Source organism: Citrus clementina, unplaced genomic scaffold (assembly GCF_000493195.1).
Source record: "Citrus clementina cultivar Clemenules unplaced genomic scaffold, Citrus_clementina_v1.0 scaffold_1, whole genome shotgun sequence".
Classification (NCBI taxonomy): Eukaryota; Viridiplantae; Streptophyta; class Magnoliopsida; order Sapindales; family Rutaceae; genus Citrus; species Citrus x clementina.
The window spans coordinates 6,359,569-6,384,027 of NW_006263303.1; the positions used below are offsets into that span (position 1 = coordinate 6,359,569).

Below are 24,459 nucleotides of genomic sequence, written 5' to 3' on the forward strand. Positions count from 1 at the left end.
TTTGTATCGTCAGAGTTTCGGAGGCACCACCGTAAATATATAAGTGGACTCACGTACAGTGACATGAGGTATCGTGGCACGAATCCTGACGGTTATATGATATTTGGATGGGGTCACGAGAAGGCGGGACCCACTTGGCTCCGCTTTTATCATCTTTAGCAACACGTCACGGCCCCCTCCCCCTCCAGTGTTTAGATATTTTACATGGGAAAAAGCAGCGCCGGTGCGTCTCCCACGCGCACACGGGGGCGCGAGTGAGCTGTGCACTTTTAATTGGTGGGGGCTGGTGCCCCCTTAATATTATTATTTAGTTGCTAAACGACAGGTCGGCTACTGCTGGTGGTGGGGATTAATATTAAATTGCTATTTTTTAACATTTAACGAAGATATTTGTCACTTTTCCATGGTGTGTAATTTTGATTAGCCACCATCATCTTTGTCATCTTTGTCCAGTCTTGTTATTATTATTATTATTTATTATTTAACCGCTGTTTCAACCGACTATGTTTTTTTCAATTTTAATTGAGTTCTTCTATCTTATTAGCTTTCAATGATTATTTTAAGCTATTGGACGTTTAAGATTAACCTTATACAATTCGGTAGAAAAATATTCTGTTTAAAATGAAAGAAAAATAATAATAAATTTAGAGGTAGAGGATGTCCGCAAGTTCTGTATAAATTTATCATTGTCTAATGTTGATTAATTTCGTACAATATTTTGGACTTTCAAGCAATTTTGTATTTATTGCATAACTTAACATTGAATTTTTTATGTTTGGATCTAATAAAATATATTTCAATGCAATATATATACAATTAAATTTTAGAGAGAGTATAAGCAAACATGTGAACAAAATTAGTAAATAACGACACGTAGTACAAGAAAACCCTTATATAATGATACTCTATAAAGAAATAATTTCTATATGATCATAAAAAAATTTAATCCCTATTTAGGTCAGCAATATATAAGAATAAACTCTATATTTCAATAAGTTATAATTTTTTGAATCCCGTCTTAAAGAACTTATCTCCACATGGTAATAATTATTTGTATATTTCAAAAAAATATATGTAAAATATATGTTATGTTATATTAAAGTTGTAAGATAGAATAAAATATTTTTTTAAAGTTATTCAGGACTAAAATATTTTTTTAAAGTTATTCAGGACAATAATTTATATAATCGTCAATATTTTTAAAATTTATATTGAGAGAAAAATATTTAATAAAATGCAAATATTTATACTTTTAAGATGACTTTGTATAACTTTCCATAAATACATATAATTTTTTGAAACTGTTTATTTTTTTTCAATATTTATATGTGAGATTTGACATGTTCCTTCAGTTTATTATTAATGTAATGCATATTTTGCTTTTATATCACTTACATCAAGGATAACTAAGTCAAAACATTAATTTTTATAACAATATTTCTATTAATTATAACCTCCTTATAGTAATAACAATATGACTATAGAGAAGTTTTTAATGTATTAGAGTTTTTTTTTGTTTTCCTGTTGAGCCATTCAATTTGATTTGTTAATTTAATGATATTCAAGATCTGTCAAAAATCTATATCAACCATGATAATTTTATCCACTTCGAATTTCACGTTTATAAGTACAGATTAAGACTAATTTCTTTTTATATGTTAATCTTAATTTTTGATTTTTTTAAAATTGTTTTTCAACAACCAAATAAAGAAAGTATGTTCAGGAAAAAGACAAATAAAGAAAGCAAGAGGAATATATATAATTAATACATACATATATAACAAAGTGTTGGCTCCACTGTCAATGGAGTCCCCTTAAGTGGTTTGATTGGGTTTGCTCCCCAGTTCGAGTCGCAGGGAAGTCGTCTTTGTTGGGAGAACCTGTGCCTCTCGGTTCGAGCGGGGACTTCTAGTCTGGGTTGTGGTACGAGCTTAAAGGTGCTTCCCACAGTTGGGATCCTCCCCAGGATACCTCGTGGTCAAAACCAAAAAATACATACATACATATGTGTGTGTATATATAATTATTTTCAGGCGCGTGTATCCTCTTTTTTTTTTTTAAATGCAGACACACTCTTAAACTATAAAATTTAATAGACTTATTTTTTTAATGAATTATAAAGTCGTTCACTTTAATAGTATTAAAAACTGACTCTCTTAAACCACATACTTTAAAAAGCATGTCTACATTAAAAAAAAAAATATGAGGGCGCTCATAACTTCATTAAGATATTATACGTCATTATCCGAAATTTTAGGTAAAAATCATTTATTTTAAAATTAAAAAGGCAAATGTTTTCAAACGTGAAAAATTGATTAGTATAGTTTATAACACTATGATAATTTTTTTTTAGGAACGAATTGCATTTTTTTAAAAGAAACAAATTATATAGTAAACAAATTAGACAAATTAGGTAGTTTACTTGATAATATTATGTTTATTACATAAAACTAAATTAGATTCAAAATATAATTAGATAAAAACCTAAAGACTCGACAATCTTTTGTTTTAAAAATAATACAAATTACTATAATTAGTATTATAACTTAATACTTTCTCATCAACTCTGAGTCTGTTTGGTATGACTTATCTATCTGCCATAAGTACTTATTTAATCTTATAAACTCTTATCAAAATTTTTGTTGTTATTTGGTTATTTTTTTAGTAGAATTTTTGAAGACTAAATAAGCTATTTTGCCTTTACTAGTAAAAACTCAAATTTTGAACTCTTACTAGTAGAAGTTAAAAGCTTTTTTTGAATGTTAAAATATTTAAAATGTCATTTACTTATATGACAATCTTATTTCATTTTCTTCATAAAATAACTTTTAAAAAAACTTATCTATTAAAATAATTTTATAATTTTAATAAAAACTCTCATTAACAACCACAAAACTAAATTTTTTATAAAAAAATTCTACTTGTAAAATCTCTATTAATAAAAATTTTATTTAAATAAACTTTATTTGAAAAGAAAAAACTATATCAAATGAAACCTCAGCGAAATAATGCCTAAAATGAAAAATATCACGTGTGAGTAAAACGTAAAGCGAGTGAGGGGAAGATTGGAAATGTATTATTAATTTTTTAAATTATAAAACAAAATGTGAAATAGAAAGAGAGATTGGAAGGGGCAAACGAGTTAGATTCGGTCTCATAACATAAAGGCATGGGCAAAGAGCCAAGACTGCCTCGTGCACTGGCGTATGTGGCGTATTCTTATTGGGACACGTGTGAGTCACAGTCTTCTCAGTCTTTTGGATTGTTGTTTGCTGCCTGGGGAACAGATTTATATGCACCAAAACCTAAGCTTGTCTCCATCTATTTAGTATTTACATGTATATTTTCTTCTTTCCTTTTTTTTTTTTTTAAGTTTGTGGGCTTACTTAAGAATTATTTTACTAATTTTTCAAGTTATTATTATTTTTTGGAATGAACTAAATTTTCAAGTTATTGATATACATCATTATCACAACAAAAAAAAAAAAAAGAAAAAAAGTTAATGGTGTACATATATATTTCCCTATATAAATATTTTAAAGGTGAAATTATTTAAGCCATAAGTTTATTTTTCAACTCTTTTTTTATAGATAAAATTATCTAATGAATCTTTTTTTCATTCTTATCGAATTCTTCATTTTCTCACCACTAGACGGTAAAACTGCATGCAACTGAATAATGAAAGAAAATTCTATCAAAACCGATTTTTTTTTATGCTTTTTAAAATATCGGGAAGATAATTTTTGTTCCCAAACTATGATTTAATTAATTTTGAGAGAGAATTATAATATTTTCATTCGATGTCATTCGTGATCGCATGCAACTAAAATAAAATTTACATGATAATATTTGAGGTTTGCTCAATTATGGATTTATCATGTAGGGTTGAACTAATAAATACTCACGAAATCTCTATTTTTTAAAAAACTTCTATTGTTGATTATGTTACACTCCTCACACATTTTCCTTAATTTTTCTTAACTTCTACAATCATATCACCTCAACCATTTTGGTGACATTAATTAAAAAAATCAATTTATCAAATTAATCTTAAAAGTAGAATAAAACTAATATGAATCAGTTTAAATTATAGAAGATTAGAAAAAGTGAGAACAAGAGATAATTTAATAGCAGGGACGTCTTGGAATATTTTTTAAAATAAAAGGTTTAAACCAACACTTAAACATAAAATATTGAAAATAAATTAACATTTACCCAGTGAGATTGTGAGAACTCTCTCTCTTGGGTTTTTTTTTTTCCCTACTAACCTTTTGTTCCTTCTCTCTTTTCATTTAATAAAATTTCCATCATTTTGGAAAAAAAAAAAAAAAAGAGTTAATGTTAAATTTATGATTCCTGCTCCAAATTAAAACCACGTCTCAATTTCTAAAAGCGGATAATGCATATTTCTTTACTTTAGTGGCTCAATTTCATCGAACGCTGCGCACGCAATATAAAATTCACAACTAACCGATGGTCAGTGTTGTCTTCATCTCATATGGCCACATAAAATTATTAATTAAGATCATAAGATATATATAAAATTATTAATTAGGATCATAAGATATATAAATCTTTATAATTTCCTCTTCAAGACAAGATAGGTCGGTCCATTGCTTACCAAAATAAGAATTGCAATCATCACTTGACCCACGTTACAAGCAAGTGCAAAGAACAATACCGTATCTTGTGCATAAAGAAAAGATTTATTACGCTTTGAATTGCAATTTTCCTTTTTTTTTTTCTTTCGTAGCACATCAATCCAATATGTTATTTAAATAATACAAAATTTCTTGCTAGTCATTTTTTATTTTTTACATAGAGTTAATTGTCTTTAGGTTTTAGCTTGATGATTTATATATAGCAAATTAATGCAGCTTTTGATCGTCAAATCCTAGTAAGCAAAAAAGCTTTCAAGTTTTGATGATTGTCAAAATTTGCTGCTCTTTTTGGAATCTTTTAAGTGGGAAACAAATCGATATCTTAGAAATATATAATAGCCGTTAATTAAATGGCTGGCTGGCTAGCTAGCTAAAGAACACTCAATGCACCTTCAATAATTTCAAATCCTCTCTGCAAATCCATCCAAATCCATCACAGCCATTACCATTTCCCCAAGTAGCAAGGTCACTTAACCACCCAAACCTTTTCCTCCAACGACCAATTGGCTTAGGTTTGACTTGTTTTGTTAGCTTAAATTTGAAAATCCTTTTTTTTCCCCCAATCATGTGTCATTTTCGTGCACCCCGTAGCCATGACAAGAAATTTAATTACTTAAATCTTAGCTCAAATTTGAGGTCCTTGAGGAGTATTTAATAAATATTTTTGTGTGATCAACTTTTCAATCACAACGTTCTAGCCCATGATCATGTTCATATTAATATTTAAGCTTACATGATTTCGAGACCTTTCTTTATCGATCTTTTTAGCGGAACTATATCAATGAAGAGTGGAGTTAAGTCTCTGATTGGCTGGCTAAGTAATTATAAAATTAGGGTTATATTTTATCTGAGGTCTAAGTTCGATAAACAACTCTTTAGCACCCACTTCGGATTTGTGGATGTGATAACCACTCGATAATTTTCGATGTTAAATTAAATTTGCTACGTCCAATTTGATTATCTAGAAATTGGGAGCCAATTTTATGACTAGTTGCATAAATTTGACAATAACCGACATAAAATACTTTAAATTATATTAAACGTATGCAGCTTGTCCTAATCTTACAATCTAAAAAAATTGGATAATTGAAGATTTATATAGATTTGTGGGGCATCTTGGATTTTGTGATTAAATAGAAGTGGGATTTATTTGAACTAAAAGGATAAACAAGAATCATCGAGTTGAAGTGCCGCAAAATCATAGAATCCCAAGCTCTTTAGATAAAAATTAATGTCCTTTTCAATATCATGCAATTTACAAATAGGCATGGGCGGATTCACCTTAGGACCAGTGGGGACTTAAACCCCCACTGGAAATTTTTTTTAATAATTAATTTAGTTTTCTTAAAATTCTCAATAATTTTTTCTAAAGCCCCCACTAATTTATAATCAAGCCTATAATTTTTTCTAAAGCCCCCAGTGAATCACTATGCTGTCTCCGCTCCTGCATAGGTGAATGAATCTATAAAAGTAGACAACAAAACACAAGATAGATAACCCACAATAAGTACACAATTCAAGTCCAACATAGAAGATCAAATAAAAATAAACTATGTAACCACTAAGGAGACTCAAAACCTTCTACTTAAAAATTAAAGGGAGGAGGTACCGACCTACTAGAGGAAAAGAAATTTGAAACCTTGGTTTTTAAAAGATTAATGCTTATCAGTAAGTAATTACAAAGACTTCAATGTCTAATCAAATGAAACTAACAAATAGTTATTGAGGTGTTTCAACTGACCTGCAAGAATAATTGTGTAAATGCATTTCCGAAAAATTTTCCTGGGAGAGTTTTGAGTTTTGATTTTTTAAAATAAAAAAAAAACGAAATAAAATTTATTGGATATTATATAGTCAATCATATTTAGTAATTTTTTTTCCTTTTTTTAACAAACTCCTAAGAAACACAATGCATCCGAAAAATCCTAAGAAGATTATATCTTGAGTATGTTATAGTCTTCTTTAAAAGAAAAATTAACACTACTTTTTTGCCTTAATAAAAAAAAAAAATTTTTGGGCCGCTATAGTGCAAGATACTACACTAGTTGCTTATGTGATCTTTAATGTTCTAATATTTTAAATGAAAATTTGTGCTATTTATGAGTCACAATCAGAGGTTTTTTTTTTTAATCTTATTTAACATTTGAAGAGGATTATTAGTTGTTTTATTATATTTTTAATATGATAATATATCACGTACATTATAATTTATAACTAGATGCATAAACTCAACTCAGAAACCCACTGTATTAAGGTTCACTTAGAATAATAAAGGTACTTCCACAACACACGAATTGTCAAAACCCTCCAATCTTAAAGATACACGTTGAGAATAAGCACAAGTTGATGGTGGGTTATTGGTTGTTCTGTTCGGTAATTGTATTTTTAACCTCATGATGATGGCGCATCATATCAATATCATATCATGCAACACATATTGAATATACAGCAAGCAATTCACTGGACATTTCAATAATGGTGTAGAGAAACGTGCAGCCAAGTGTGAGGTTCACCCATTCGGCAATTAGGTTAAAAAGATTCACTTCTTGCTTCATTAATTGGTCGCTGCACTTCCATTTTGGCAATTATTGATCTCAAAAAGTTGCCCTGCACGTTCTTTCATGTTCCTTGCACGAATCACTCGTCCACACTTAGCATTTCTGGTAAGGCTCATTTTGCATGAAACTAAACTTGCAGAACGAGAAACAAACAATCCCACAAAAGATTAGTATTGACTGAACCCACTAACGCCATAATTTCAACCCTTTCACTATTCAAGCTGACTTTTTTTAATTCTCCCTCTTTTCTTTTTTGGAAAATAGATGGCTGTGATTCTTGAATTCACTAAAATTTTGCATGTATTAATTTCTTATTTATGAAAAAAAAAATATAAAACATTCTGATTAAGAAAGCTAGAAAAAAAAATAAAAATGAGACGTGCTTCAACTGGCCTGCTAGGTTAGAACAAAGTCTTTCTAGAAGCACAAAACTCGAGGAGATAGGGAATAGAAGTACCATTTTGAATGGATGGTGCCATGCTAGATATTTTTTTACCAGTTTTTCCAAATTTTTGGAGACTCGCATGTGGCACGTTGATGCAGCAGTCAAATATCAGCGGCTCAAAAATTTTGTTGTTTGTTTGTTTTTAATTTTATTAATCCTGATCCCTAATCTAAGTTTATGTTGTTGACAAAGCTGTAATTTTCAATTAGGGTTTAATATATTTCGATAGAAACAATCTTTTAGGTATTCATCCTTCTTAAGTGTTATTGTTTTAAGTGTTATTAAAACATATAATAATTCTCTTCTAATCTCACTAGAACTTTTAAAAATTTTGTGCCACGTATAAATTTTGATATTCAAATGCAACCTAATTGTCATTCCTATCAAGTTAGCCACCATAATTTCTCAAAATTGAATAATTTATCATTTCCTACTTTCGGTGATGGAACACACACACTTTGCCAAATGCCAAAACATATCTAAATCGTTCTAATATATAAATTAGATAAATTATCTTATTGACACGTATAAATTGTTCCAGTATTTGATAGATAAATCATCTTGTCGACATGTTTAAATCATTCTAATAGATATAAATAAATCACGTTGATGACATCGAACGTGTCGTATATTACTTTTTGTCTTCGAGGATACCCCAATCAATTCAATGAATAATTGAGATTAAAACCTATCTGTTGTAGATTATCTAGAATGCTACTTAAATAAACTCAAATGGTAAAAAAAAAAATTTGAGATGACAAACATGACTAAAAGAACGAAAACTTTCTAAGATAAAGAAAAATAAACCCAAATAAGACTTTTGACTCCTAAAAACTAGCCTTACATTGGACTTAAATTTCAAAAAAGATTTTGTAATCGTTCAGCCTTTGGATATCTACTTCTGACTTTCACTCTTTGCGGGTGATGTACGATAATAAATCGTCTCATATTTTTCATGACATTTGTCTTCCTTACAGCTATTATATGTCCCAACAGTCATAAATTTATCGTTGTCGATCACTTACTCGTCTTCCTTACACTTCACATGTTTGTTATACTTCGGTGGTCCTGGCATTACACTTGAGAATCGTAACAAAAATCTTTATCTCAGTTAAGGATAATTTTGAAGAAATTTGTTTTCATTTCTTCAATAAAATATTATACACTAAGCGTTATTTATAAATGTAAAGGCTATATATTTTTTTAAAAATTACATATGTAATTACAAAAGAAAATGTGTCGATCTATTCAACACAAATTGTATCTTTAACAAGTGTACATCATCCATTTGACAAGTGCGGATTATGCATTTGAAAACTTCCTTTAATGCCGTTTTATTTGGCATTCTCAACAAATTTGTGGTCAACAACAAAAATTTTATGACCGTTGTAATGTACAGCGGTTGTACGATAGCATTTGTCATGTTATTGATCCAAAATTTTATATCAAATGACAAAATTCTATCTACGATCAAAAAGAAAGAAAAAACCTCGAATTTTAAAAAGTTCAGCCGATGAACATCATAGCACATGAACCCAACTTTCATCACTAAATAGTCATTGTCTTCTTGGCTCACAAACCACTTCACATCTTCTTCTTGGTTTCTAGTACAAGTATTGGTGGAGAATGAATTTATACAATCTTCAATTGGAATATCACAAAATGTTATATAAGTTGGGCAAGCGCCTATTGCAGTTCAGGAAATACCAAATTGAATATGAACAACAATAATGAGGAATGATAAAGCTATAAAAATAGCATACCAATTAGTACAAATGCAAAGCGCATGTTTCTGAACTCTGCAGTCCACATGAAGCCTTAAGCAGGCAGGTCTCAAGGAGAGAACGCCACTTTCACATGAAATTTACAGCTCTATAAAATCAAACTCAACAAACCAAACAGGAGATCTCTTCTGATTAAATTGCCGCAGAGATTTTACAAAGCATGTTCCCTGCTAATTCCCAAGTCATAATAGCAAATTACTCAGAATACCCACTGGAGAAAGCAACATCCACCAGTAACAAATGTGAACTGATCGCATACCAAAGATGAAACCTCCAACGAAAGATATTGTCATCCATCAACTGCAGAATTCCAATTCATACCAGCTGATGAGCCATTATCAACATAAGATGGCTTTGTCACCACTACCCTTTATTTAATGGAAGATGATGCTAAAACATTATATTCATTCAGATGCCTCTGAAATTGAGCCAATCGTGTCTGCAGTTGCACAATTCCAGCTGCCTTTTTTGAAAGAAGGGCATTTAATTTACAGATATAAATGTCTAATTGATTGCCAGGTTGGTCAGCTTCAACTAACAAATTCATTTCCTGCATAAAATGAACAACCTTACCAAGTCAGGCAATGGCAGACAAGCAAAATTAGACAAGCCAGGATTTTTGCTTACCTCTCGAACTACGTCCATAGTCTCCTCTACTTGTTTACGATGAGCTGACACAAGATCCTCCTCTTCCTAAAAAAAAAAAAAATTGTAGATAAAGTACAGCTGGCCATTGAATGACAGACCAGAGAGGCAAAGGCAACATTAGACATCTGAAAATATTATCACCTTCAAGAGGGCATTAAGATCATCATCTGAATGAGAGTCGTTTGCCTCAAAGGAAGAAAGATCCCTCCTTTTCTTCACAGCATCAATTTTCCGCATATCCTCTGAAGCTGACATTTGATAAGTCTCCAACTTCGCATCATTTGTCCATGATGTTTTCTCTTGTTCATAGGTCTCTTCAGAGTAATCATAATCGTCTTCGGTAACATCATATTGACCACCTCTCTGACCCTTGTAATATTCTGGATATGGAGCCAAATTTCCCTCAGCCCTTCCACTAGGAATACGATTCACTCTCGGAGGGGATGGATCTCTCTCAGTTTGTTTGGCCCATCCAAACCTGCTCTTTTCATGAGGAACATCATTCACATTATCCTCAGATGTTAATTTAGTTGGTACAACTGATGATACGGGAAATGCAGTTGAGTCTCTGAGGTTAGACGACGAAGATAATGGATCCCTTTTAGAAATGTTCCCTTTTGACAGACTCTTCACCCTGGAATACACATCCATCAGAATAATACAAGTGAAAATGAAATTACACACTCCACCCCGTATGGAAGACGAAAGTTAGCACAGGTTGAAGAAACAAATACCTGTCAGCATATCGCAGTGTGTTGATAGTATGTTCACATGAACCTGAGCTTGGTGAGATACATGATATCATAACTGTGCGTGAGTCACCAACAAATGAATCTCTGAGAACTTCAGTCAGTTTACTTCCTCTAAAAGGTATGTGACCCTGATCATTGTCTAGAGCTCTAATACATTCTTTCAAAGCTAGTAAGCTTTTATTAATTTCTGCACCTTCCATTCTGCAAAAAATTAAAATAGAGCAAACTATTCATTGAATTCCACAGGTTTTGTATAAGTTGGTACTCAAATAATATTCCAAAGTACTAGCACATTCTGGGATGGAAAATCTCTAAGGGGGACCACAGGACTCCATGTAATGCATGGAGCTATTCATTTGAAGGACAATAAATATGAAACTGCTTAAGTTTTCAGAGAAGGGAATGATTAATGCCTACTCAGCAATACCTTGTCTGTTTGTCATTGTCAGTAGTATCTGCCCCTCGCTCACTCCCAGCAAGATCTATGAAAGACAGTTTTCCTACAAGTCGAGCAAGCTTTGAATCAGAACCATCAGCTGATCTCTTGATGGCAAGCTGAAGTATAGCATGTGATCGGGAAGACTCTTCGTTTGCGCCAGTTGTACCAGTGCTTCTCGTGGCGTTTCCTTTCTCAATCAACTCCCTGATAGTATCAACATTTGACACTCTGTATTCTTGCAAACCCACTATGCATACCTGTTGTTTCCCATCCTCCCTCATGCAAAGCTTCCTACAGAATGAAAATACCAGGCAGGAATATAAACATGACTGCGTTTCGCTTCTCTTTTTGTATTTTATCAAAAGCCCACATGCTGAAGGAACTTACTTTCTATCATTTAGGAGATCGAATACCTTCCCTCCATATATCTCAAAGAAACTGACATACAATTGGAATCCTTGGCTCCGATGCATCTGGTGCATTAATCTTAGAATATCGTGGGACGCTTTTAAGGGCAACGGTTGCATTGTATAAGTCTTTCCACTCCCTGAACAAGCAAAAGTAGATAACTCAAGATTATTAACAATATTTCAATGAAAATTAATTTAAAAATTAAAAAAAAATCTCACAAGATGATAAATATATCTTCTATCTTCATTTAATTGAAAAATATGAAGGACTACCACCAAACCATATGTCAAGCATGCGCAAACATTTCTATCCAGAAAAAAAAATGCGCTTTCATTTCAAGGAGAATAAATAGATGTGAGACTGACGAGTGAGCAAGCATTTGTGTCAGAAAATTGAAATTTTTTTCAAGAATATATTTACAAATTCTCTGTATGTAGCCATTTCCAAAAGAAGCAATAGAAACCATTTTATTTAAATTTACAACAATATGTTAAAAGGCATATCCTGAGCTAGCTTTACCAAAGGGAAAACAATGAAACAAATACTAAAAGTCCATTCACTTAAATTCAGAAAAGTCTGTTATCCGTTTAATACCTCTCGAATTCTCTTTCACATGGATGTATAAAATTCCAAGTAAAATGTTATCCATACTGAGAAATATTTTCAAATAGCACCACAAAACAATTATCACACTAATAAGTGGAAATAATTATCCTCCTTTCATACAGATGTCCAACAACAAGCCAGTCAAGGCACCCACTTGCCTGTTTGCCCATATGCAAAACAGGTCGCTTTAGTTCTATGGAAAATTAGGGGGACTATGGGTTCCACAGTCTCCGAATACACCTGCAATAGAAAGAAAAAAATTCAGTGAATTAAGTTTAATTTGTACCATCAATGTGGTGTTAGCCATCTAATCATTTACTCACCTCCTCATTTGTAACATCTTCATTCAGCACAGCATCAAAAACAAATTCATGTCTCTCAACGTACTCTGTCAAGTCAACCTGCAGAGAGCAGTAAACTGGACATTGAGGAAAAAAAGGCAACTGAAGGACATAAATATCTAATAACAATAGAATTATACAGCTGAGAGAGATAGTGAATATGGGTATAATTTTCAAAAGAAAACTTGGAAAGGGTGTATTAGAGCTAGGGTAGAATACTATGTCAAATGCATTTTTGAATGCTTTGGTGAACATCTTCTATTCATGAAGAATATCACCAATTCATTTACATTTAGCCAAACTTCAGCACCCATTGCCAGAAAAGAATGTTCATCTGAAATCTGATAGAAATGCTAGAAGAATGATTCACTGGGTTCTTACCTTCAATTTAGTTTCATGAACTGTGAGATAATTGGAATGCGGTTGTATGGTGATAATGTCTTCCTCTTTCTTAGCTATTTCCTTTTTGTTTAAGGGCCTCTTGCGCACCTGCATTTGATATTACCACTAGAATTTTTACTAATGAATTATAAAGAAACAAAAGACAGCAGGCAACCTTCAGATTTACTTGTAGCTCATTTGTTTTCTGAACTTCAAATTTAAACACTTTCTTTCACTTTCACTAAGAAATGCTACTGTGACATTGTTGCATCCACAACTTATAACTATCTGTGATTGATTAGAGCCAGCTTAGCATTTTCTTAAAGCCAAAGTACAATAATGGTAAAGATTAAGAGAAGAATTGACATGGCATCAAGAAACATGCCAAAGTACACTAAAGGTAAAGATTAAGAGAAGAATTGACATGGCATCAAGAAACATACCACGACTTTGATCTTAGCAACATTGTTAGCCCTTTCTTTATCCCCTGAGAAACTTTTAAGTAGGCTATTCTCCGGCACGCCCCGTATTCGATTTGTGAGTTTGCTGGTAGACATATATGGTTCGGAGTCGTCAAAACTTTTACCGAGAACTGGAGCTCTAGTAAACGACATCTAGGAATGGAAATAATGAGTATCAGTAGACAAATAATATAAATGTAGACCTCTCGGCCAATTCATGTTTACCATTAAATAGAATTAAGAGATCCAATATGGGGTAATTCTTTCACTCTTTAGTCAACGATGATGACTTGACTTGATCACCATTGATTAAAAGGAAAAAGATGTACACATACAACCGAAGTATTTAAGCTTCAAACTCATTATCGCAATCAGAAATTTAAATGTTTCATTTCAAGACATCATAAACTTATCTCAAAACATGATAATTTATAATATTATTCATAAAAATCAATCAACAATGTCAAAACAGTCAATTAGTGCAAGCACATTAAGAAGTCAATGCTAAGCGCTGACCTCGGGTAAAAGCTCAGTATCAAAAGAATGTAGATCCAGCAAGCCAGGGCTGAGCTCACTTGGAGACACGTGGTCGTCCGCATTCTTCCTCATACTCGACGAGCGCGAGGTAACCGGCGGCGTCGTTGGGTCCGGTGACTTCCTGCTTGTTCTTCCTCCATAGAATCCGAAGTCCTGTACGTTAAAACGAACCGTTTAGTCAAAGTTCGACTGTCAAAACCAAAAAATAAAAAATAAGATGAGCTAAAAGATCGAACAAACGAACATTAGAAGATTGCAGCCATTTCGAACTAAAGGATGAGTCGAGGAAGTTATCAGAGTATTGACGCTGGTGATGCGCCGCCGTATTAGATCTCGACACCTGTCTTCCAACCACGTTCATTTTTCTCTCGCTGTATCTCTCCCGATCAGACTAGCTTATCAGTTTCAATCTGTTTATTAAACGCAAACAAAATCTGCCGGCCGTGCAATACACACCGATGCTTCAAGACCTTTTCTTTTTTTTAAAAAAAAAAAAACTTCTTACTAATAGATAAAAATGAAGAAATTAAACAGATATTTGAAGCCTGAATGACGAAGCTTTATTTGTTTTATATTTTTTAAGCAGAGAGTGCGAAGAGAAATGATTTTGAAACTTTGAAAAGGAAGACCGGGCAACTCTCGAGGTGTTTTATTAAAGTTTAAACAGTAGCACGGTTAAGGAAGAAAACTCGCGCGTGTCTACCACGTTAATGAAGAGGTAAGGCACCGCGTGATGGTGGCCCACTTGTTTTATGTGGCCGGGCGAAGGGAATGGAACGCGGGAGTGCGCTTGTGAGCTTGTCTGGTTGTCTCCTTGCTTGGGCTCGATGGTTTGTTTTTACTTTAACAGTGGACCAAGGCGAGCGTGTGAGGGCGCGTGTGTTTGATCGAGGATGAGGTGCCGTCTGCGTGTGCACGCGCGCCCGTGGGTGGGTTGTTTGGTTTGGTGGGGTGTCAAAGCGGTCTTGAACAGAGTCCGAGTCAATTGTTGCTGTTGTTGGTCATCACGTCGCTTGGTGCATGGCCTACTTGAGTGAATCGCGGATACGGTGATTGATCATGCTGTCTTTGTTCTCTACCGTGGATGGTCATCTCATCATTGTCGTGGAGCCCACTTGCCAATATTTAAAAACTTAAGAGCGTCATGAGTTGTGAGCATGGTTTGGATTTTGGACGGTCCACGTAGGATGTTCAAGATTTTAAGCGATAAGATCGCGTTGTTACGTGTTAGGGGGATGCATGAGGCAACGAAGGAGGGAAAGTTAGAATTCAAACGGGGTTGTTGCCTTTGTCGGCTCGTCTATAAAAGCATGACCCAATGCGCGGTTGAATCCGTATGACGCTTTTAATAGAATAGAAATTATTATTTTTTACTTTATACATACCTATGATAATAATAATAAACTTCACTTCACCTTCTTACATTTTCTATTTTCCGTTTCATTTTCTTGATTTTTGAAAAATATCTTTAGGTATTGGAGTGAGAAGTTGGAGTTAAAAAGAACGTCGATCACTCTATTAGAATTTCATAATGCGACTTCACTTTAAAAGCAATTAAATCAACATCTTATCACCCAATAAAATTTCTTTCATTTCTTTTTTATCAGTCGGATTTTAATATTAAGAGCGGCACTATCTTGTGCAATTCGCACTATTTTTTATAGGTTAGATTGGGTAGGTAAATTCATAACCCGTAAACCCATAGTCATAAATCTTTTTGATAAATTTCAACTTGTATTGTTGTTGTTTTTGCTATTTATGTTGCTATTTTTGTTGTTGCGGCTACTGTTTTTTATGCTTAACGTTTTGTGCTTAACTTTGAACTTCTCTAAAAAGGGGGAAAAAAAAAAGATTGAAGCTTCTAAAGCTACTTCTATTTGCTACTTAATCTTTTGTGTTTGAGTTTGACTTTGAACTTATAATTTGTTTTTCTTTATGAATTGTTTGTGTTATAATTTTTAATTTAGTTTTGTAATATCAAGTCTTAGGAATCATGGGTTGTTAATGTTTATTGTTTGGGGAATAAAATAGGGTGACCGCAATCTCCTCAAAATAAAAAATGAGCAAATAATTGATAGGCTACTAGGAGAAAATTCTAGTGACCTTGAACAAATCATCTCAACTAGGTGAAAATTTTGATGACTTTGAACAAATCACTTCGACCAAAAGATTATTTGGTTACCTCGAGGACATCACCTCGACCAGAAGGAAATTCCGGTGGCCTTAAGCAAACCACTTAGACCACGATGTAATTCTCGAGACCATGAGTAAACCACCAAGACCAGGAGTTAATTCTAGTGACCTCGAGCAGATGGGTTTGAGGAGACCAGAAATAGGTCAGTCCAAAGGCCTCAATTAAGTTCAACTAACGAGTTCCTTCCAAAAAGTTGGGCATAACGTCCATGCACGCCCAGCTACTATAATTGCAGCTCAATAACTACTCTGAAACGGGCGTATTAACTCATGATTCAAGCGACACTTTTAACTCAATAACGCCAACGCATTGAAGATGGTACGACATACATGTTCAGGTGCTACATCGTCTCTTACTGTTCTTTGTGATTTCAGGTTTTCTCAGGTTATTTCGTAGTGGTCGCAGGGTGTTCTTAATGTTTAGCAAGTTGCTTCCCCACCAAACAAATTTAATACTGACGCAGAGGTTTGGCACCAAGTCGCCAACCGACTCAACTGGATTTCGGCATCACCATTTGGCGCCGTCTGTGGGGAATGGTACGAAAAGCCGACTTGTTATCTCTATCATTTTTTATCTGGCCGAAGCGAAGGCAGAATATTGCGGTGCATACATGGATGAACTTGCTCAAATGAGGAAGCCGATCAAGGCTAAATGGAATGCCGCTTGTGAAGTTTGCAAAGCAGATCCATAGTTAAGGATTTGAAGTAAAAAACTCAAATGAGAGCACATTGAAAGCATACGTTTATAGGAATCAAAACAGGTTAGAAGTTATATTTTGATTTACAAGTAATTTTTTCATGAAAAATTAATTATTTCTCTAAGTCCTGCCATGTGAAATGAGGATAACTTATATTTATTAAATTGATTATGCTCATATTAGGACTGATGGTATAACTTAATTAACTTGATTTCTTAAAAGTTGCTCAATGTGAGAGCAAGTTATGAAAGGAGAGATGTAGGCTAGCATTGAGAAGCCAAGCAAAGTTTATAGATAAATTCATTAATATTTTATAAGGCATTAAAAAAGCAAAGAGAGTCAGTAAAAAATTAAAAGGCTCTAAACCTGCTCTAGGTAAGATATAAACCTAAAAATGACAAGGGTTGTTTAAAGTTGCTTAAGTCAGTACAAGGTTAGAAGCCTTAGAGCCTATTCTAGGCAAGGCATAAAACCTTAAACTGATAAGAGTGACTTCAAATTGCTTAAGTCAGTAAAAGGTTAAAAGCTTTGAAACTTGCCTTAGATAAGACATAAAACTTTAAACTGACAATATCTGCTCACCTATGGTATGATCAGTAGAGGAAACAAAATAAAGTTGCTTAAGGTTTAAGTTTGTAAAAAATTATAAACTTTATAGTTTTCAGTGTTGATTCGTTTTACTCTCAACATTAGAAACTAAGGGACTAGTGTTTGGGGAATAAAATATGGTGACCACGATCTCCTTAAAATAAAGAGTGAGCAAATAGTTGATAGGCTATTAGGAGAAAATTCTATTGACCTTGAACAGATCATCTCGACCATGTGGTAATTTTGATAACCTCGAACAAATCACATTGACCAAGAGATTATTTGTTTACCTCGAGAACATCACCTCAACCAAAAGAAAATTCCAGTGGCCTTGAGTAGACCACCTCGACCAGGATGTAATTTCAAGACCATGAGCAGATGAGTTTGAGGAGACTAGAACCAGGTCGATCCAAGACCCAATTAAGTTTAATTGATGAGTTCCTTCTGAAAAGTCGAGCATAACGTCCATGCACACGCAACTACTATAATTATAGCTTAATAACTACTCTGTAACGAGTGCATTAACTCATGATTCAAGCGACGCATTCAACCTAGTAATGCCAATGCCTTGACGATGGTACGATAATTCCAGATGCCTATAAAAGTACTAAAAAACCCAAAGCATGTGTGGAATTTTTCTCTCTCTATAATATCTTTTACTCTTTTCATTGTTAAAGAGTCTTCTTCCATCTTTACAAAAAAATCTGAAACTATTTATTTATATATTTTATTTTTTGGTAAAACCAATAAACTAACTTAAGTATCAGAGGGTTATCGCAGGAAAAACTTCTAACGCTGCTTACCGTTCTTTGTGATTTCAGGTTTTCTCAAGTTATTTCGTAGTGGTCACAGGGTGTTCTTGATGTTTGGCAAGCCGTTTCCCCACCAAAGTTATTGAATGCTGACGCAGAGGTCTAGTACCAAATCGTTAACCGACTCGACTGGATTTCGGCATCAACATTTAATTTGATTTTTGAGACTTTTAAACTTTTAATTTTAATATTTGTTAAAGAACTATATGTTAGTGATGTTTTGGACTTAGACTACAAAATTATATGGATGTTATTATTTACATTTTATGTTTAATTAATCTAAATTTATTAATTTTTTTATTATTTTGATTTTGAAAACACTAGAAAAGGACATTTCGAAAACTCAAAGTAAGTTGTGCCCTTAGAAATAGCCCAACCCACGGTTGCATGATTTGAGTTGAGTTCGATTTGATTGACTTTTTTAATGGTTAGGTGGATTGAGTTACTACTCTCTTTTTTTGGGGAAAAAAACATGAGTTGACAATAATTAATGTTATTTTTTATGTCAAATATTTTTTTATTAAATCACATGAGATATTATGGGTAATTGAGTACGAATGTGTCAAAATTTTAAGCCAGAATTTAGGTTAAAATTGCACTTATCATAATAGAATAATCACTTCGATAAAATAAGCATGTTTACAGTAAAATAACGTTTATGCCATGTTTAGATATCAAGTTAAGATAGTTATAGACATGTTCAAATTTTTTTTCTTAGGGTTATTGTTGGATATTTTAACTCAATTGCTATTGATGTCAATGTGCAAGTGTACACAACAAGTAATAAAGTGATAAATATTCAAGATCGTCTTCACATGGATTGATGTTACTAGAAATGCTACAGCAATCATGATAGTGCAAACTTCCTTCTATCTAAAGAAAAATCTAATTAAAGTTGATTAACTAATGAAATTAACACTATAATAAAATAACTGCAGTAATAAAGTAAATTAGATTAATTGCGCAAAAAGAATTTAATAAGAATAAGGTAGTTGAATGATCAAACTCTCTTCATGGGCTGACTGTTTTGTACAAACTAGCACCAGTTGCTGCAGCAATTCCTACAGCACTGGGCATAATTATTTTGCATCCTCAACTGTCGCTTGTTGGACTTCTCATACCCTTATGCAACTTAACAATGACCAGTTGTTATTTCACCTAAGATATGACATTATGAACATACACTCTCTCTACCCTACAAGGTGAATCCTTATATCTAGTCTTCACAAATCTTAACTTAAGTGTGGCCCTTTTGGGACTCAAGTTAAACTCAATCCAGGAAACTTAAATTAAGATCAAGTATTACTTTAATAATTTTCACTAAGACAAGCTCTTTTGCGGCTCTCTCTTAACTTGAACCATTAAATGAGAGATCAACCGAAATAATGATTGTAATATAAGCTATTAGAGCAAAATGCTACAGCAATCTTGCAGCAACTCATAAGAACAGTCAAGAACCCATTAAAATTGTTTGTCACTCAACTACAATCAAATTTAGTTCATAACTTGTAAAAGAAAAACTAATAGCAAAATATCAGCCATGAAATACATCGTTTCAATCAGAGAATAAGTAAGGAGACAAGTAAAGAATGATGAAAATTGAATCCAAATAGTTCTGCAGATTTCTTCAATGGTACAAACTTGTTCTCTCTTGAATTCTGCTTCTTCCTCATTTTTCTCTTGATTTCTTTGATGTTAATTCCCCGCCTCCCTTCCATATAATACGTGCTCCTTTTATAATTGAAAATTAAGGTAAACAGAAACCTAGGGCGCGCATACGTCAAATTAAAAAACTACAGATCGCGATTCTGCAAGTATCCCACGCTAAATTTTCTATGTCGTTGTTCCAGGATTGCTACAGCAACTACATTGTTCCAGATTTGTTTCAATTCTTTTGTAGCCATGTTCTTTCTTCATTTTTGTAAGCTTATTGCATTAGCATTCCTTCCTTGAAATACAAGCTTTTGGACACCTACAATTATGCACACAATCTAAGCACGAATTATTCTAAATCAAACAAAATTTATTAAAACTAAACTAAAATGAATGTTTATGCAAAATGTAACAAAAATGCAATAGAAACACATCATTTACTCTCTAAACAATATTGATTTAAGTCTAAAAGTGTCATGATAACTCTCATTTTATAGAGTTATCAGTTATTATATTTTCATTACGTCAAATATTGCGAAATAATAAACCACTACACAAATTATTGAAAAGATAACACTTCACTATATTAACTTTATAAAAGTTGCAGTTTACTATATTTATGTCATTGTTGTTGATCTAATGATGATGTCACACTAACATTGTTGGGGTAAAATTATGTTTTCATCCAACGAAACTTAAATTTGTAATTCTTTCACTATGGCAAGTATTGCAAAATAATAAATCACTTCATGAATCACTATAAGGTAACACTTCACGACATGAACTTTTTAAAAATAAGAACCTACGACATGTTGATCACTTTCATTAGTTGATTTATTAGTTTACTTATAAAATACAATTTTTCCTTTAATTAGTGATTCTTAAAATAAAAGGGAAATAACAATGCTACCCCTACGATTCACGTAATGAGTAGGACACCTATTTGATCTTTTCTCTAAAACTCCATCCATACGTCTAAATTTTAAAATAGTGGTATAATGGTTAATTCTAAGAAATTACTATGAATTTCTCTTACTGGTTTTATTTACTAATTTTTATTTTATTTGTATTTTATGTGAAAACAACAAGCAATTAAGTTGTCAAAAGAATGGTGGAACGATAAAATAGATTGTACTTTTGTTTATACTTCTTCTTTATGTAATTACAATTGAGGGTAAAAGTGTAAACATGAAATAGGGGTTTTAAGAGGAGATTAGATATGTGATAATAATGGTTATTTTAACTTTGTTCTATTTTTAGCTCAAGTTACATTATTTTTATGTACGAGCTAAATAGTGTGTTTGAAAGTGAGGTGCTATAGTTTTTAAGTTACAGCTGCTGTGGAGTGGAAGGTGATGGTGTTTGGTAAAGGTGCTGTACCTTTTAAGCTGCTGATGGTGTTTGGTAAAAGTGTTGTAATTTTTAAGCTGCAGCTACTGATGGTGTTTGGTAAATTTTAATAGTTGTAGAGTGGATGAATATTTGTAATAATTAATTTTAAATAACATTATTTTTAATTGTTAACAAATCAAATTATTTTTCATACTTCGAATTATTATATTGACATAAAATTACAATTTATTATTGTACAAATTAAAATTAAAATGTGATAATAACATACCTTGAAAATTACACAATCTTTTTATTTTATTGTGAAATTTCTTATACTAATAGCCTGAACATTAAATTTAATCAATAAAAATTAATAAATTTTGACTGTCTCATAGTGTTCACCAATAGAATAAAATACCTTGAAAATACAGTAGTCACAACGTTTACCTTAAATAAATTATAGAAAATTAATTTACATGCATTTGACATCGCATACCAATAAACTTTACAAATCAAGCTTTAAATTTTACAAATTCATAAACATAAAACATAATCAAATTAAAATGTAATTAATTACAAAATTCGTATAAATATTTCTATTGTTGTACCTCCATTAAACTCGCAGCAATGCCATCTCTCAAGATTATTATATCTTGAGCTGTATCATCAATTGTTTCATAACTTTCACTAATACTATGACTTGACTCATCCATTATTTCATCAAAATGATCATGATTTTGTGAATATCTTCTAATATAATTATGTAAGGCCATGGTAGCAATAACTTTTTTCACCTGCTTCTTGAATGGATAGCTTAGCGTATTTCATAAAATCTTCCATGTATTCTTCTAAACCCCAAAAGTACGCTCAATAACACTTCTCAAGGAAGAGTGCTTGTAGTTGAATAATTCTTTATAATCCATTGGTTGGCTACCTCTACGAAATTCAAGAAGGTGATATCTTTCACCCTTACATGGTCCTAAGTACCCACATAACTCAGGAAATCATGCATTTACTAAATAATATTTTCCTAAAAATAAAAATAAATAACAAAAATAAATAACACAATCTAATCAATTGAATAAGTATATAAAAAAAAAATAGAAACACAAACTTGGAGGAGGGTTTGGAAAATTGAATGCAGGATTCGTAATAGTTGTTTGAAATACCCTTGCATCATGGGCACTGCCTTCCCAACCAGCCACTGCAAATATGAATTGCATATCAAAGCTACATACAGCCATTACATTCTGAGTTGGTGTCCCTTTTCTACCTATAAATGGAATTTGATCCTCCGAAGATATTGAGGCAAGTATATGAACACCATCAATAGCACCAATACAATCTTGAGAGTATCACAAGCATATATACATTAACTATTTTATGAAGTGGTTAGGTTTGTAAAATAAAAATAATAAATTAAATTAGTTTTATCAATTATCTTAAAGTAAGGCATATATTTTAAATCGGGTAATTTTTACTTTCCTCCTCTGAGCTTTGGACTTTTTGCACTTAGATGGCCAAGATCCATTTATTAGTAAAGACCCCCCTACCGTCAGTTAATTTTGTAGTTGACTGTTAATTGAATTCAAAAAGACTGAAATACCCCCAATTAGATTTTCAGACTGAACATGCTATACATTTGGCGTGAAAACTATAACAACCACAATATTACCATTATACCCCTTCAAATGCAATAAAACAACATAAATAAATGCTATTAATGTTAAAGAAAAAGCTAAAATTTAGCAAATAGAAAATGCAAAATGTAGTTGACTGGTAGTAATACAAAAATGCAGCATATCATCTATTTGATGCCAACAAATTTAGTACATAACAAGACTATACATATTCAACAACATCTAACTAACTTAAAGAGACTAATCATTCTAAATGGAAACATTTCAAGTTGTCGAAATAAAATTTTATCAATTATCTAATTAACGACTATTGAGGCATATATTACATTATGCAATTAAAAATAATGATCAAGTGTTTTAAACTTCAGTTTTTTAGCTATGTATAACTGTCATTAAGACAAACAAAAAAAAATTATTTATACTTTCATACATATTTCAGGCCTATTAAAACTCACTTTAAAAAGTACATCATGAATATTACAGGGCATAAATCAAATGCATAATCTACCGTAACATAACCTGAAACCATATGCTTGCAAAATACCCAAAATGACATTGGAAAATTTATTCTCGATTTTATATTTCACAGTTCCATAAACATTATCAAAGATGTGTCAATGAACAAAGAATGAAGCACAAACTTGACATTTATAAACAACTCACCATAATATCAATACGCTCTAAATGGAGCCCAAAAAAAAAAAATTTATTCAAAACTAACCTATTATTAATTTCAACATAGCAATTCAAATCTTTCGAGCATCGGCGAAATTCAGAGCGGGACATAATACAGATTTGGTGTTTCTTCTTCACTTCACACAAGTAATAAATACTGCTTTGCTAGAAATTAAAAATTTTTTACCTTCTCAACAGAGCTTTCGTCTGAGCTTCATGAAAAAGAAACATTTAGTTTCAGAGAAAAGAGAAAAAGTTTTAAGCTTTTATTTTTTACAATTTTTTATTTATATGAATGATCACAAGACACGATTTTTTCACAATGATTTGACAATTCACTGGGCTCATGTCAACCAAAATGTGTAAAAGTTATGCTTGTCAAATTAAATTACTAAATTGCCCATAACTAACCATATGAGATCTACTGTTTGCATTACATAAGGGGGTTTTTACTAATAAATGAATTTTGGCCATCTAAGTGCAAAAGACCTAAAGCTCAAGGGAGGAAAATAAAAATTACCCATTTTAAATCTTCATATATCTCTTTGGGAGTGGTAATAAAGTCAGGATCCAACGATTTTATCAAATCTACGGACATACAACACACACTATCTAATACCTTGTCAAAATATCTACTCACAGTCTCACTAGAATGTTGGAACCACTCCATTGTTGACCGATTTCCTACACTTTGCCCTATTGTATACAAAAACATTCCTAACATCTCAAGGCCACATGTTCTCCTTGAACTCTTTAACCCATAATTACCTTTTAAGTCGGTGCATAATCTTAAAAATACATCACTGTTAATTCGAAACATGTTAAAGCACCTGCTTACATTTCC

The 24,459-nt window shown here is 32.3% G+C and overlaps 1 protein-coding gene across 1 annotated transcript; it reads right to left on the bottom strand.

Annotated features, from left to right (window-relative positions):
* Positions 1-9,189: 9,189 nt before the first annotated feature.
* Positions 9,190-14,848, bottom strand: LOC18055901 (kinesin-like protein KIN-13B). Its single transcript, XM_006451089.2, has 12 exons — positions 14,269-14,848; positions 14,004-14,177; positions 13,470-13,640; positions 13,027-13,134; positions 12,628-12,705; positions 12,463-12,544; positions 11,675-11,834; positions 11,276-11,578; positions 10,831-11,049; positions 10,238-10,730; positions 10,076-10,141; positions 9,190-9,998 (listed from the first exon to the last, which is right to left on the bottom strand). Exons 1-12 carry the CDS (start codon positions 14,383-14,385, stop codon positions 9,819-9,821), a joined length of 2,151 nt encoding a protein of 716 aa, XP_006451152.1. The 5' UTR covers positions 14,386-14,848; the 3' UTR covers positions 9,190-9,818.
* Positions 14,849-24,459: the final 9,611 nt, after the last annotated feature.